General features: G+C 38.2%; 1 protein-coding gene across 1 annotated transcript; it reads left to right on the top strand.

Annotated features, from left to right (window-relative positions):
* The first annotated feature begins 6,264 nt into the window (after positions 1 to 6,264).
* Positions 6,265 to 11,254, top strand: LOC130245730 (extracellular calcium-sensing receptor-like). The gene is made up of 6 exons (XM_056478490.1): positions 6,265 to 6,488; positions 6,742 to 7,027; positions 7,102 to 7,920; positions 8,083 to 8,304; positions 8,885 to 9,008; positions 10,350 to 11,254. The coding sequence occupies exons 1-6, from the start codon at positions 6,265 to 6,267 to the stop codon at positions 11,252 to 11,254; spliced, it is 2,580 nt and encodes an 859-aa protein (XP_056334465.1).
* The last annotated feature ends 5,517 nt before the right edge of the window (positions 11,255 to 16,771 follow it).

The raw sequence follows: 16,771 nt of genomic DNA, 5'->3' as shown, positions 1-16,771 counted from the left end.
ATCACAGCGCGAACCTCTTGAGCGTCTGCCACGAGCTTCATTCATTCACTTTGCAGTCAAACACAGGGATGATGCGGAAGGGAGCAACAGCTACAGCTGGGTAAATCACGGTAAATCACTAACGTTACAGAATCCTACTTTTGTTCCGTTTTGAAGTGAGAACCGTAAAGTCCCTGGTGCTAGTGTCTTGTCTGGCGCTGGTTTTGTTTTCGGTATTCCTGACACATTCAGTGACAGACGGCATTAACTAAAAAACCTCTTACCCTAAAAAGATCTAAACTGTATTCCCTACAAAAAGACAAAGCAGGTTGTTTCACAACTGTCTTTTTCTTTTTTCGCTCGATATTACGAGCACTGCTTGAGCAGTCGCAATATGCGTTTAGCCAGAGAGAGCTCGCGCTGAGCAAAGCTCTCAGTAAGGGACCGTTGGAAAAGTGCTTCTTCTCGTTTTTTTTCCCCTGAAAACAACCAACTTAACCACGCTGAGAAAAACATGTCATATTATCACAATTATGCAGCCTTTTTAAGCGCCTAATGCTTAATTTAGGTTTTAGACATGTAAATACACACAAGTACTAGTAAAACAAGAACTTTACAGTTTGTAAAACACACAAGGAAGTCTAACAATCCATTTAAATATAATTTGCCCATGTGTTTTAATCATATCAGATACTGTAGGACTCAAATTGTCCATTGCATGTTCAAAAATTGACGGAGATCTGAGTTGAAAATTAAGAAGTCTTATATTGAATGCAAGAAGTTAGAGAATACAAGTTCTGCGCAGGAGAGGTGTAATATCAATTCAGCCCCTGCCCTATCCTTCATGCTTTTATACTGTCTTTCACACACTATCTAATCCAACCCTATTGACTTATATGGTGTCGTCTTGACAGTTTGACCATTCAGCAACCAGATGTTCCTCTTTCTGGTATCTTTCTGGTATCTTCTCTTCACAGTTGGCCTTGACCGATGACTAGGCAAATGTTTCAGAGCACGAACACACAGCTCATACATCTCAGAGCTCTCTGCACTTTCCATACACACATGCCCGATAAAAGGATGGGCTGCTCTCAGCAACCTGCAACTCTTCTCTATGCTGTGCACATATGGCAGTTAACTCTGCAGAAAAAGAAACCCTTTATGTCTGTATTTATTAGTAAATGTTTACAAAGCCTAACAATAAAAATGCTATCCTTCAATACACATACTGAAAGTAACTATAAAGTTCTACACTTCTCTAAGTTCACCAGCCACTTACTTGCATGTATTTGGGGAGTAACTGGTGAATTTACGTGTTGAATCCTGCGTGTTCTGCTTTTCTGAATTTTATGCGGCATCGGCCGCAAGTAAACATGGCGACGTCCATCTCACGTTATAGATCACAATCATTTACACGTTTATGTAAACTGGAATTTCAGGTAGTTGATGACATGATGAGCAAGCATGTGAATTTGTTGAATTAAAACAGAAAAACAAATACAAGGGATACATCTGTCATACATCGCTGTTGTGGCTGCGGTGTGTCACATGACAAACATGATGCATAGTGTAGGACTCAAATGGTCCATTGCATGTTCAAAAATTGACTGAGATCTGAATTGAAAATTAACAAGTTTTATTTTGAATGCAAGAAGTTAGAGAGTACAATTTCTGCGCAGGAGAGATGTACTACTGTATCAGCCTCTGCCCATGATACTGTCCTTCATGCTTTTTATACTGTCTCTCACACACTCTCTAACCTTAGTTGACTCATATGGTGTTGTCTTGACTGTTTGACCATTCAGCAACCAGATATTCCTCTTCCTGGTATCTGTGTATCTTCTCTTAACAGTTCACCTTTTAAGGCAGATGTTTCAGAGCACGTACACACAGCTTATACATCGTCACTCTCCATCACCCCCACCCAACAACAGGATGCGCTAGCAACCGGTAACATTTCTCTATACTTTGTGCACCTAATATAGCAGTTAACCCTTTAAAGCAAAAGCCTTCATGTCTATATTTACTATGTACTTACTAACAAAGCTTAATAAAATGCTTATCCTTCAATAGCCACGGAAACTTTAAGGGTGAATGTTCTAAAAAAACGGACTCCTGGTTCCAGATAGAATTGTAAACTCAGTAGTGAAAGAATTAATAACAGCAGTAAAGCAACCGTGGTGTGGTTACTTTGCATTGCAAGACTAAAGACACGTTTTTATTCATTCGCCTTTTTTGGATTATTAATTTTTCCATTTGTTGTCATGTATAGCTGCACTGCAGAAAACTTTTCTTTCTTAGTAATTTTGTCTCGTTTCCAGATCAAATATCGAAAAAATTTTACCTCAAGAGATGATGAAAACTTCTGTTTGAGATTATATCTTATATTAAAATCATTTTTCTTACCCCATTAGCAAATAATTTAGCTTGTTATAATCAAACAATCACTTAATTTTGAGGTGTTTTTTTTTTTTTTTCAAAAAACAAGACATCTTTTTCTATGCTATTTCATGTGTCTAGTATATATCTTGATTTAAAAATATTTAGATATTTGGATTGAAAACAGGACAAAACTAGTTAGTTTATTATTATTATTACTATTATAACAGCTCAGGGATGAGCTTTTTTAAATAAAGGGTTGGAAATGAATGCTTTTCTTGTTTTTTTTAATTGGATTCATCGATGAATTGAAAAAATAATCGACAGATTAATAGACTATTAAAATAATCGTTAGTTGCAGCCCTAGTATGTATGTAATACAATAATATCACGATTGCACAAATCACACTTTTCCATGTTGCGATTTAGCCTACTGTAACGTCAAATGTCACAGTAGGCCTATTAACGTTATCCCGTATGAATCTCGATAATTGTTTATGAATTCTGTTGAATAATTACAAAAATATATATATGCACACAAACCTCCAGCACCGCTTTCCACAGAGAAATGCATAATTTAAAAATGTAACAATTTTGTTACAGTGACTAACTCAATCTCAATCTTATTATTGAGCAAATTAAAATATTGCTGTTAGATATATGTTTGATGTTACATTGCTCTGACAGGTCTAACATGATGCAAAAACTCTTGTTTATGGACCAATAGAAAATCATATTTTGTTAAACTGTACATTCCTTTACAATTCAGTGGTAAGAAATGGATATCTCATATTTTACTATTGTTTATTATTCTTTTACATTTTCTCTGAATAATTTTCATATTTTAAAAACCCTTTGAGTCAGTATTTGGTCATTATCTAAATCAGTATTGTTACGTCCTGAGACGTATCTTTTTGTGTGCACAATGTGCTTGTGTTTTCTCTCTCTGTGTCTCTCTCTCTCCCTGCAGGTAATTGTGTCCACCTGGTAGCGATCATTGGATCTTTCCAGTGATTGGCTGTTAGGAGAGGAGAGACACTATTTAACCTGATCTACACTTCAAACCATTGTTGGTGGTGGCTAGATCGTGCAGTGGCTGAACTTTTCTCCACATAGAGACCTTGTGTTTGTTAGAGCTTTCCAAATTTGATTTGACTTCAATATTTACAGTGTGGTGAAGCTATTTAAGTCAAACTTCTACTTTCAGTAGTGGTGGGCAAAGCGAGGCTTCGTGAAACACTGAAACAGTTGAAGCAAATGTGTCGAAGCTTCGAAACGTTTCGAAACTCCACTCTACAGTGACGCCTAGTGGTCTTTTTTTTTTTTTTGTATTGCACTGGAACAGTTTCAGCAAAGAACAGTTGAGCAAATTGAGGTATTAAATCCCACTTTGTAAGATTGAATCCTCAAGTGAAATAGTGAAGTGGTTAGGGTTCCTGACTTCCATGCGGAGATTGTTGGTTCGAATCCAGGCTGATAGTTATTTTGAAATGCTTTAATAGCAGTTTGAGGTGGTTTGTTTGTGTATCGTTTTGTTTCAACATTGGTCTGACATCCGAATAAACACTTCGTGAATAAATATAGCTTGTTTCGGTCATAAAAAAGGGTTGTTGCTAGATCAGATACAGTTGTGGACAGAAGTTAACAAGAATTATTTATATTATTCATTAAATTTCCCATTTATTGTATTTTATTAACGTCTACCACAACTCTAAACCCAACCATCACAGTACTGTAAATTATTAATTATTGTTTTACAGTTACAAAAATGATGCTAAATTGATGGCGTATCAGCAGCTGTATCATATCTAGACTACACCATAAACAGTAACATGATTAAAATACATAAAATCACGATTTTGGAGTATTTGTACAAGTCGGGATTCGAACCCAAAAGTAATATGAAGCCTGTGTCAACATGCACACGCACAGTCCACTAAGCCAAACGTGACAAAAACAAAAGTTTGACCCTATCAGTCAAATGCAGATTCTCCAAGTCTCGAAACGCTTCTGAACTGATCGATGCTTTGAATCGCTTTAGTCACATGACCAGGTGTTTCGAAACACTTTAGTCACGTGACCTGGGTGTTTCGGATCATGCTTCGGTACAGTGTTTCGAAACACTTGCGCTTCGGGATCTCGACACGTCAGTTTCACGTCAGCCATCCCTAACTTTCAGTGATCTTGTTGTTAACATCTAATAATTCACCCAAAGAGAAGTGTGTCTGGTTGATTTGTTTGTTTGTTTTGAGGGTTAAGTAGGAAGGTGGGTGCCATTTTTGATTTGAATCAGTTTTCTCCTGTTTATGTTAGTAGAGGGAGTTAGTTTGTTTATGTATTTTTGTTTCTTTTTATTTCAGATTAGCAAGAGTTCATATTAGGAGTTAGCTTGTTTTTGTTTGTTGTTTTGGCCTTGCCCCGTTCTGAATTAATACCCTGTTTTCTTTGTTATATTTTGAAATGTAAATAAACTTCTCTTTTCTTGATTTGACCTTGTTTAAGTCTCTAGAAATTCTGTTTGAGGAGATGAGTTATCAATCTCACTCTTTTTCCAGCCATTGCACATCACCCACCACCAATCATTCATTTTCTGTTGATTTTATTTATCTTTACTGTGCATTAAAGACCAGGACACACACACACACACACACACACACACACACACACACATATATATATATATATATATATATATATATATATATATATACGCACACAGCTGAAGTTGGAATTATTACCCCCCTACTGGGATATTTTCACAGTATGTCTGATAATATTTTTTTTTCTGGAGAAAGTCTTAGTTGTTTTATTTTGGCTAGAATAAAAGCAGTTTTTAATTTTTTAAACACTATTTTAAGGTCAAAATTATTAGCCCCTTTAAGCTATATTTTTTCAATAGTCTACAGAACAAACCATCATTATACAATAACTTGCACAATTACCCTAACCTGCCTAGTTAACCGAATTAACCTAGTTAAGCCTTTAAATGTTACTTTAAGTTGTATAGAAGTGTCTTGAAGAATATCTAGTCTAATATTATTTACTGTCATCATGACAAAGATACAATAAATCAGTTATTAAATGAAATGAGTTATTAAAACTGTGAAAAAAAATCTTCTCTTCATTAAAAAGAAATTGGAAAAAATAAACAGGGGGTTAATAATTCTGACTTCAACTGTATGTATGTATGTATGTATGTATGTTTTTATATATATATATATATATATATATATATATATATATATATATATATATATATTTATGTGTGTGTGTGTGTGTGTGTATGTATGTATGTAAGTATGTATATACACACACACACAAGTATCAACTTGCAATTTTAAAATTGCATTGTAGTATTTAAAATATTTTCACACAGAGTAATGCTTAATTTAAATGTGTGTGGTTCTGTTTATTTATTGCTATTATTAATATTTTGTAATTATTTTAGAATTTTGGTTAAAAGATTATTAAATAAACTTTATTGCTTATAAATCAGTAATCACTTTTGGGTGACCATACATATATATATATATATATATATATATATATATATATATATATATATATATATATATATATATATATATATATATATATATATATATATATATAGCAAGATTTAATATACACATTTTTTATTAAGAAAATGTCCATGTGCTAGTGATGGCAATTTTGACTGAAAAATAATAAGTCTGTTTTGGTGATGTTCTTAGAGAGCTATTATTTCCCTTGAATGGTTACCTCAGGGAATATGTATGGTTTATCTGAGGTTGCTTCAGGTTACTGTATAAAAATGAGCTTAGGTAAATCTTGTGTTATTACAGTGTTAGCTAGAGTGAGCTAGAATGGCATGTGCATGAATTTGTAAATGTCAGTAAAATAAGCAGAGAGGTATACAGAGAAAGGATGGCGCTTCTGTGCCTTTATTTGTGTTTGACAGTGCTTTTCTTCAGCATTTTTTTTTCTTCACAGCTCCCTCAGATATGTCGACTTCTCCGTAGGACTGCTGATTTGCCTGTGCTAGTTAGTGAAGGAGACATCATGATTGGTGCCCTCTTTTCTCTACATGACACGATCTTGGAATCTCCACCATCTTTTACCACAGAACCACATCCTACCCAGTGTTCAGGGTCAGTCCGTCAGTTGCAGAATTTTGTGTTGTCACAAAATTCTACAATGCTTTATTTATGCCTGAATTTTGAAACCAGGTCATTTATTTATTTAAAGATACTTTCTCTTATTTAAGAGAACTGAGTTCATATAATTAAGTTTATTGTTAACTCATTTTACAGTTTATTTATTTAGCAGTTTATTGTAGAAAAGACATCAAACAAAAGATCAGAACAAAATATCAAATTATTTAATGCTTTTTGTCCCACAAAGGTTTAATTTCCGCACCTTTAGATGGATGCAGACAATGATTTTTGCCATTGAGGAGATCAACAGAGATAAGCGACTCCTGGGTAATTTAACTCTTGGTTATAAGATTTATGATTCGTGCAGTACCCATTTCCATGCCCTCCGCACAGCCTTGGCCCTGATGAATGGAAATGAAGAATTAGCAGGAATTTCAGAGTGCAGAGGCGGGGTGCCTGTTGTCATTGGTGATGGAGGATCCACATTATCCATAGTAGTTGCACAGTTTCTGGGTGTTTTCCATGTTCCACAGGTGAGTTGTACATTTTTAATACATTTGCAGAGGTAGTCATATCATGTACACTGTTCTCTCTTTGCACTCTCCAGATAAGCTATTTCTCCAGCTGTGCATGTCTTAGTAATAAATTAGAGTTTCCTGCATTTTTAAGGACTATGCCTAGTGACTTTTTCCAAGTGGATGCTCTTGTGCAATTGGTGCAACACTTCGGATGGAGCTGGATTGGCACATTTGCAGGGGATGATGCTTATGGTCGTGGTGGTGCTCAGATTTTTAATGAGAAAGTGACAAAATTGGGTGCATGTATTGCTTTTTATGAAATTATCCCAAAAAACCATCAACAAACAGAGATGTCCCGGATTGTAAAGAGAATTCATGAATCAGGATCTCATGTAGTGTTGGTCTTTGCTCTAGAGCAAGATGCAAGAGCTCTCTTTTGGGAAGCACGTCACCACAACCTGACAGGAATTCAGTGGTTAGCTAGTGAGGCCTGGATCACAGCAGCAATTCTCTCCACTCCTGAATTCCACTCTGTTCTACAAGGCTCTTTGGGCTATGCCATCCGCAGAGCTGATATACCTGGCCTTCAGCCTTTCCTGCTACGCCTACATCCATCCAAATACCCACAGGATCCATTTGTTGAGCAGTTTTGGGAGGAGATGTTTAAGTGCTCTTTAGGCACAATCAACATGAGCTCTTCTATTAGACCCTCCTGTGATGGCTCAGAGGTACTGGTTAACATAAATAACATCTACTCAGATGTATCTCAGCTCAGAATCTCCTATAATGTTTATAAGGCAGTGTATGCCATTGCACATGCTCTGGATTTAATGCTGCGCTGTGAACCAGGTAAAGGACCTTTTGCTGGGGGACTGTGCCCAAATTTCAGCAGTATGCAGCCATGGCAGGTAAAACTCAAAATGCATCCTTTCATTTCACCTTGACATGTTTTTTTTTTTCTTAAGCTACTGTATGTATCTGAACGTTAGTGTTTAATAATATTGGTAATAAAATAACACATGCTAAAACTTTTTAAAATCTCTCTCATATTCACTCCCTGGTTCTCTAAGCTGCTTGATTATTTAAAGCATGTTCACTTTACTAATGACTTTGGCGAGGACACTAAGTTTGATATCAATGGAGATCCTGTGGCCATGTATGATCTTATCAACTGGCAGCTCAGTGGCAAACGAGAGGTGCAGTATGCCACTGTGGGGAGATATGATGAAACAATGAAGCCTAAACTAGTGATTGAAGAGAAAAACATAATCTGGAGTGAAACCCAGAAACAAGTAATGTTTTTACATTACTTTTAATAATTTTGTTGTTGTTTCTTTGATTGTTTTTGTTTGTTTTACAATATCTTTATCTTATTATTATTTTCAGTATTCAGTTTACAAAGATAGAAGTTTACTTTATCTTCATGTAGTGTATATTAGGATATTTGTGCCTTAATTTACAATGCATATCTGTGGTTACAAGATTTCTGTTATGAGACAGCAAATTCAGCAATAATATTCCTCTCTTGGTTACATATTTATTATTTTAATTATGACGAGATTGAATCACTGATTCAGCAATAACACAAAATGCAATTAAAATCTTCTAAAGTTTCTATCAACATACCTTGTAATGCTCATTTATGTTTAACTTACAAAAAAATAATTTTAAACTATTACTAGTAAAAGTATTATTAAATATAATTAAATAAATTACATAAAAATTATATATTATTTGCCAGTTCTTAAAACTTAAGATATTAAATGACTAGGTGAACTATAATTTACAATTTATAGTTTGATAAATAACATAGTAAGCTAATCAATAGTAATGCATGTACATTCTATAAATAGCATTTTTTCTGAATTGTAGGTCCCTTTGTCTGTCTGCAGCACAAGCTGTCCTCCAGGCACTAGACAGGCTACCAGGCCAAACTTTCCTATCTGCTGTTTTGACTGCATTGTCTGTGCAGCTGGTGAAATTACCAACCATACAGGTATGTAATTGTGTAAAACAAATCTCTGTTTCTTTATATATATATATATATATATATATATATATATATATATATATATATATATATATATATATATATATATATATATATATATACACATACACATATACATACAGTTTCCCAGTACTGGGTTGCAGCTGGAAAGGCATCCACTGTGTAAAACATACGCTGGATAAGTTGGCGGCTCATTGCGTTGTGGTGACCACTGATAAATAAATGGACAAAGACAAAAGAAAATGAATGAATGAATATACAAATATATAAGAGACTGAGATTTGTTTTCTCATATTTGTATATATATATACACAGTGGTTGGACAATGAAACCAAAACACTGGCCAATTTAGTGCTTGAGATTTCATTTCATGGCTTAATTTGACCAGCCTGATAATCAGTCTTTATTGATTGCACATTCCACCAATAACAGCAGCGTGTTGAGGTTTAATAAGTGAAGTAATAGCAGAGTTTTGGTTAAAATATTGTAATGGACACAACATTAAATCTGACATATTATAGTTCAAAAGAGGAGAAATTGTTGTGGCGCGTGTCGCTGGCCAATCTTTGATCATGACAGAAAGTCTTTGTGATGTATCAAGAGCTACAGTATCCAAGGTAATGTCAGCCTAGCACCAAGAAGAGCAAACCACATCCAAAACATAAAACTGCAGGTGCTCAACTCACTGCAGAATTAAATGTGCACCTCAACTCTCCTGCTTCCACCAAAACTGTTAGATGGGAGCAGCACAAAGTCAATAAACATGGACAGGCTGCTATAACCAAACCTTTGGTCACTTATTAAAATGTCGTGTTTCAATGATGCCAGCAGCAAAAATCTTGAGCTGTGGACAATGTAAAACATGTATTGTTCTCTGATGAATCACTGTATTTCCCACATTCGGGAGAGTTATTTTAAGGAGAAGCCCCAAAGAAGCGTACCACCCAGACTGTTGCATGCCCAGAGTGAAGCATGGGTGTGGCTCTTTGATGATTTGGGCTGCAGTCTCATGGTATTCCCTAGGCCCAATATTTGAGTTAGATGTGTGTGTCACTGCCAACGACTACCAAACCATTCTAGAGGACCATGTGCACCCAATGATTCAAACATTATATCCTAAAGGTGGTGCAGTGTATCAGGATGATGCACAAATACACGCAACAAGACTGGTGACAGAGTGGTTTAATGAACATGAAAGTAAATTTTAACATCTCTCATGGCCTGCACAACCACCAGATCCTAATATTATTGAGCCTGGCTTTTCAGTTTCATTGCCCAACCTCTTTATATATGCCACATATACATATGTGTGTGTATGTTTGTCAGATGCCTTAGAGTGTGTTAAATGCTCTCCTGAGTTCTGGTCCAACACTAGAAGAGACACCTGCATCCCAAAGGTGGTGGAGTTCCTTTCCTACAACGATACCATGGGCATCACTTTGCTTGCTGTAGCTTTGCTGGGATCCTGTTTTACACTTGCAGTTACTCTAATTTTTGCCCTTAAACGGCACACACCTCTAGTCAGAGCTAACAACTCTGAAATCAGCTTCCTTATTCTTAGCTCACTGTTGCTTTGTTTTTTGTGCGCACTAGCTTTTATTGGGAGGCCTACAACCTGGTCTTGTGGGCTTCGCCACACTGCATTTGGCATTGCATTTTCACTCTGTCTGTCTTGCGTCCTGGGAAAAACTTTGGTTGTACTCATGGCTTTCAAAGCCTCTTTACCTGGCAGTAATGTAATGAAATGGTTTGGCCCTCTGCAGCAACGTGGCATTATTTTTATGTGCACGGCTGTGCAAGTGGTGATTTGCTGCACATGGCTCAGTGTGGCACCTCCCATACCACATAAGCTTATGACTCATGAAACTGCCCGGATTATTCTTTTGTGTGATGTAGGCTCTTCATTTGCATTCTCTCTGGTACTGGGCTATATTGGTCTACTTGCAGCTGTCTGCTTCTTGCTGGCCTTCTTTGCTCGAAAGCTCCCAGATAATTTCAATGAGGCAAAATTCATTACTTTCAGCATGCTGATCTTCTGTGCTGTGTGGGTTGCATTTGTGCCAGCATATATCAGCTCACCTGGGAAATACACAGTGGCTGTGGAGATTTTTGCTATTCTGGCATCCAGTTATGGCCTGCTGTTGTGTATCTTTACTCCAAAGTGTTACATAATCCTGCTTAAACCTGAAAAAAACACAAAGAGATATGTAATGTCCAAATCTAACTCTTGAACAATTTTGTAGATATAATAATAAAATATTAAGTTTGTTTTAAGTGTTTTTCTGAAGTGTTTTAATATCCTTAATAAACTATTTACATTGCATTTTGTACTAGTTTGTATTATTGCTTCATTGCTTCTGTTTATTGCAATGACAGATGATTTCTTCAAATATTTCCCCAGCATGAACTTTCTAAGAAATCATAATTGTGACAGAAAATAATATCCCTAATAATAAATCTGCTTTGCCAAAATATAATATGTACTCTATAATGAAAAGGACCAATTTATGTGTGTTTTATGTGTCTTTTGTGAATTATGGTGATAAATGCATGACAGTATTTTATAAAAAATACATTTATAATAATAATAATAATAATATTCATGATAATAGTAAAACTAAATACACTCAAGTGTACAATGTCAGAATCAGCAATGTGGAATTTTTTAATGATGACAATTATAGGCTTTGGTGACTAATATTGATGCCACATAAATGCCTGACCATACATGATCACTAGTCACTGTGTTGATGCGCTGTGAGAATGATCTGGAACATTGTTTCCTCAATGAGAAAACCCATGTCAGAAAGAAAAGAAAGCTTTGATGATATAAATCCAAGACCTCTTTGTAATAATGTTACTGTCGTGTTATCCAACAAAAGAGTATTCAGTTTTTGTATCAACTCGGCTGCTCAATCTTTATTATGCTGCTATTAAAACATTCTTCCATGTACTGACCGCTGCTCCTGCTCCCTGCTCTCTTAGAGCGCCATTTCAAACACAGAACAAACACATAATAATTACCACAGTCAGCATGAATCAAATTAATGTTATTCTAGGTGTCAATAATAAGGAAATTATTAATCAAACGTAAGAATTATAAAAAAGTATAAAAAGAGAAATAAGATAAAAAGAAAACAAGAGGGCACATGGAAATGAATACATTTTAAAACATATTACACAAAAAAGGTGTTTATATTGAAATATGTGTTTGTTCTTGCGTGTGTCTGCATGTTTCGTCTCAAAGGACATGCTTTTTGTTATGACAGCTTGCCATGTGTTCCATTGTCAGTGTGCTTGTTTCCCCGCTTTCTTGTTATCCAATTCATTATTTCATTAGTGATGCTTATTGTCAACTGTACCTCCATGATTTTACACACTCTAGACCTGTGTATTGTCCTGTCATGTTTTGTCGTGTATATATATATATATATATATATATATATATATATATATATATATATATATATATATATATATATATATAGACTTCAAGAAGCTTAGTTTTGGTTTCGTTTTGCCCTCTCTGCTGATTATTCTTCTACCTTGTCCGGCCAAATGCTTGGTATCAGACTGCTCAGCTGATCTTTGCTGTGTTTGGATTCCATCATACGCAGCTGCCCACCCACCAACGTCTGCTCACCATCCTTCACCTGCCGTGCCACCAGCGAAGCTTGGGTGCTGTTCATTCCACAAGCCCGCCACCTTGTGGACATTTCACAGAACTGCTTGTCCAGCCGTGTCTGCCGAAGTTTAAATTTACTTTTTTCTTTTGAATTGTTGTCCCTCATATTGTTTTGTTTTATTGAGGATTTAATAAATCTGTTTCACCTGCATACTGAATCTATGTTTTTTACTGACAGAATGGTCTGAACAATGTAATAGATTCAGCAGTTGCAGACCAAGTCAGAAATGCAGTGACACAGCAGGGAATTTTCCAGCGACAACACATCATGCAGTTAACTGTCACTTCACAGGCAGCCATTTCTCTCCACCCTATGATGGAGATCCCTGCTCCTGTCGGTCCTTCCTCTCTCAGTGTTCTCTGTCTTTGCTCTTCAGCCTTTGTCTGTGTCACTTTTGATGACTTTTGGGAGGAAATGACCAAGCTGTTTGATCGGTCAGCTCAGGTTGATGAGGAGGCTACTCTTTTGAGCCAGTTGCATAAGAACAGGCACTCCGTGACTGAGTACTACGTCCAATTCAGGATGGTCTGGATGATGAGATCCTGAACGAGCGACTCGCTCTTCCTGGAGGCCTGAAGAGGGTGTTTCTAGTTTTCTCCACACGTCACCACATACAGGAGCCAATGAAACTTGGATATCTGCGACTAACTACCCAGGAGAAATGGCATTGGCTGGCTTGGGGCTTGTGTCTACACTGTGGGAAGCCAGGTTATCAGGCAGTTCGGTGTTCTTTAAAAGACCCAGCTCACTGGTAGTCTGGAGGATCCTAGTGGGCACATTTACTTGTTCTGACACCTCTACACATCACACCTTTACTCCCTGTGTGCTTCAGTTGAATTGGAGCACCTGTGGTTTACCAAACACAATCTTCACATTGATTGGTCAGTTAATTCTGTGTTATGTCGAAGTCTGTCTTGTCTTGCTATGTGTCTGGGTGCTGCCCAGTGTCCTGGGTCTGTTTCTCATGTGTTGCTGGTAGAATCTTTAGATCTCTCTGGAGTCCTGTCGGAAAACCACAATCTGTGCTAGGTTTTACGCAAGTCCTGTGCCACATCCTTACCTCCCCACCGACCATATGATTGTGCCATTGAGCTCCTCCCAGGCTCTTTTTTGCCCAGGGGTTGGTTGTATTCCCTTTTTAGTCCTGAAAGAAAGACCATGGACCGGTACATTCAAGAGTCTTTAAAAGCCGACCTCATTCAGCTAGGACTCAGCTGGGACTGGGTTCTTCTTTGTTAAAAAGAAAGATGTTTCTCTGCTTCCTTGTATTGACTACAGAGGTTTCAGTGACATCACTGTTAAGCACAGGTACCCTCTGCCTTCATTGTCCTGGCCAAATTCCCTCTATTGGCCCTTACCCATCATGGCCCCCAATCATCCCCATCCACTGAATTGGCTGTATCACTGTCTCTCCACCTCCCCTATAGCTGTTTTGTGCTTGTCTGTTGTCCTGTGGCTGCCATTGCAGTATCCTAGTGGATTGTAATTATGATTGTGAAGCATTTTGGTTGAATGGCCATACACGACAAATGCACTATATAAAGACACACATTACATTAAATGTCTTCTGCCTTTGAGTTATTGCTGGGAGCCAAGGTCTTAACTAAACTGGACCTCTGTAATGACTACTCTGTCCGGATATGTGAGAGGGATGAGTGGAAGACAGCATTTAACACACCCACGGGACATTTTGAATACCGGGTTTTACCATTCGTGCTCACTAATGCCCCAGCTGTTTTATAGGCCCTGGTCCAGGCTGGCAGTGGGGGAATGGTGCTACTGGTTGGAGGAAACGATACACCCATTCTTGCTCTAGACAAATAACAAATTTTAGAATATATCCATTCAGCCAAAAGGTTGAGTTCTCGGCAGGCTTGCTGGGCACTCTTCTTTGGTCAATTCAACTTTTCCCTCACGTACCGTCCTCCATGGACATCAAACCTGATGCACTCTCTCGGTTGTCTGATGTGCCCCAGAGATGATGCTACCCCAGAAGCCATGCTCTTTCTCTTGGGGGGTCGAACGGTGGATGAGGGAGGTCAGGCGAGTAGGGGAAACAGCGAAGGGGTGTTCAGGGGGTCACTTATATGTGCCAGTTAGGTTAAGACTGGAAGTCCTTCAATGAGGTCATTATTCCAGAATAGCCTGTCACCCAGGAGTCAGGAGGTCACTGGCCACTGTTCAACAGTGATTTTGGCCCAAGACACCAAGCAGTTTGTGTTGGCTTGTGCAGTATGAGCCTAGAATAAAACTTCTAATCAGCTGCTGATTAGTCTGTTACAACCCCTCCCCATTCCCTCTCGCCCCTGAACACACATGGCTCTTGATTTTGTCTCTAGATTACCCCCATCAAGAAGTAATAATATTGATTTGATGGTGGTGGACCGCTTCTCCAAGGCAGCCCATTTTATGCCTCTAACCAAACTCCCTGAGCAATGGAGATTGCTTAGGTAGTGGTTGTCTTCCTGATCCATGGTCCATGGTGGATGTGGTATCCAACAGAGGGCCCAATTTGTCTCCTGGTTTTGGAAAGAGTTCTACAAACAGATCGGGGCCTCTACGAGTCTGTCTTCAGGTTTTCACCCCCAGACCACTGTGCAGTCGGAACAAGCTCATTGCCAGTAATTTCTACAGGTATGTCTCCTTTCCAGTGTTCCATTGTTACCAGCCCCCATTATTTCCTGCTTAGGAGCCCGATGACAGGGTCTCGTCCACCTTTGCCCTTGTTCGCTGGTGTTGCTGCGCCTGGAGGAGGGCAAGGGAGGCCTTGGCCCAGGTTTCCAGACGGACCAAGGCGGCGGCTGATTCTTACCGTACACCTGCTCCCCCTTTTGTAGTTAAAAGTTTTGGCTTTCTACCTGGGACCTGCCTCTCCCTGACCACCCCTCACCCTCGTCGAGTTCCTGTCTATATGCTGAGAAGGTTCCTTGATGTGAGACGCCAGGGCTTTCAATATCTGGTGGACTGGGAGGACTACCGTGAGGAAAAGAGGTCTTGGATTATGACCCGGCATATTCTGTGTTTCATCTCGGAGCACATGCTCTTTGTTATGACAGCTCGCCATGTGCTCAACTGTCAGCATGTCTTTTTTCCGCCTTCTTGTTATCCAATTCATTATTTTTATAAGCGTTGCTTATCGTTTCCTGTACCTCCTTGATTTTCTCCCCTATTTAGATCCCTCTTGTCTCCTTGTCTTTTGTCAGACCATCTTGTTTGTTCATTAGTTCACTTGCTCTAGACCTTTGTATTGTCCTGTCGAGACTCGAAGAAGTTTAGTTTTGGTTTTGTTTCACCCTCTCTAACTCTATTCTACCCTGTTAGGCCAATCACTTGGTGTCAGACTACTCAGCTGATCTTTGCTGCACTCGGATTCCACCACATGCATCTGTCCACCTACAAACATCTGCTCGCCTTCCTTCGCCTGCCGTGCCACCAGCGAAGCTCGGGTTCTGTTTATTCCATTAGCCCGCCACCTTTGGGGAATTCACAGAGTAGCTTGCCCAGCCTTGTCTGCCGCTGTCTGAATGAACCTTTCTATTCAGAGTTTTTTCTTTTGAATTTTGTCCCTCAGATTGAGGCATTTTTTGGTTTCATTGAGGATTTAATAAATCTGTTTCACCTGCATACTGAATCTGTGTTTTTCCTGACAAAACCCACAATCTAGCCTTCATAAACTAATTGCTACAAACTAATATAATAAAATAAATATTATTGCAGTGAAATATTTATAGTTTTTTAATGGACAGGATTTGTATGAAGTGGAGGGGTGGCACGGCGTCTCAGTGGTAAGCACATGTCATCTCACAGCAAGGTCACTGGTTCGAGTCCCCGCTGGGCCAGTTGGCATTTCTGTGTTCTCATGAGTTTCCTTTGGGTGCTCCAGTTTTCCCCCACAGTCCAAAGAAATGCACTCACGTGAATTGGGTAAATTAAATTAGCCCTAGTGTATGAGTGTGTGAATGAGTGCATGTGTGGGTGTTTCCCAGTGCTGAGTTCTGGCTGGAAAGGCATCCGCTGCTTAAAACATATGTCGGAATAGTTGGCAGTTCATTTTGCTGTGGT

The sequence above is a fragment of the Danio aesculapii genome, chromosome 18, assembly GCF_903798145.1.
Source record: "Danio aesculapii chromosome 18, fDanAes4.1, whole genome shotgun sequence".
NCBI lineage: Eukaryota > Metazoa > Chordata > Actinopteri > Cypriniformes > Danionidae > Danio > Danio aesculapii.
This window is presented reverse-complemented; position numbering and strand designations above follow the sequence as displayed.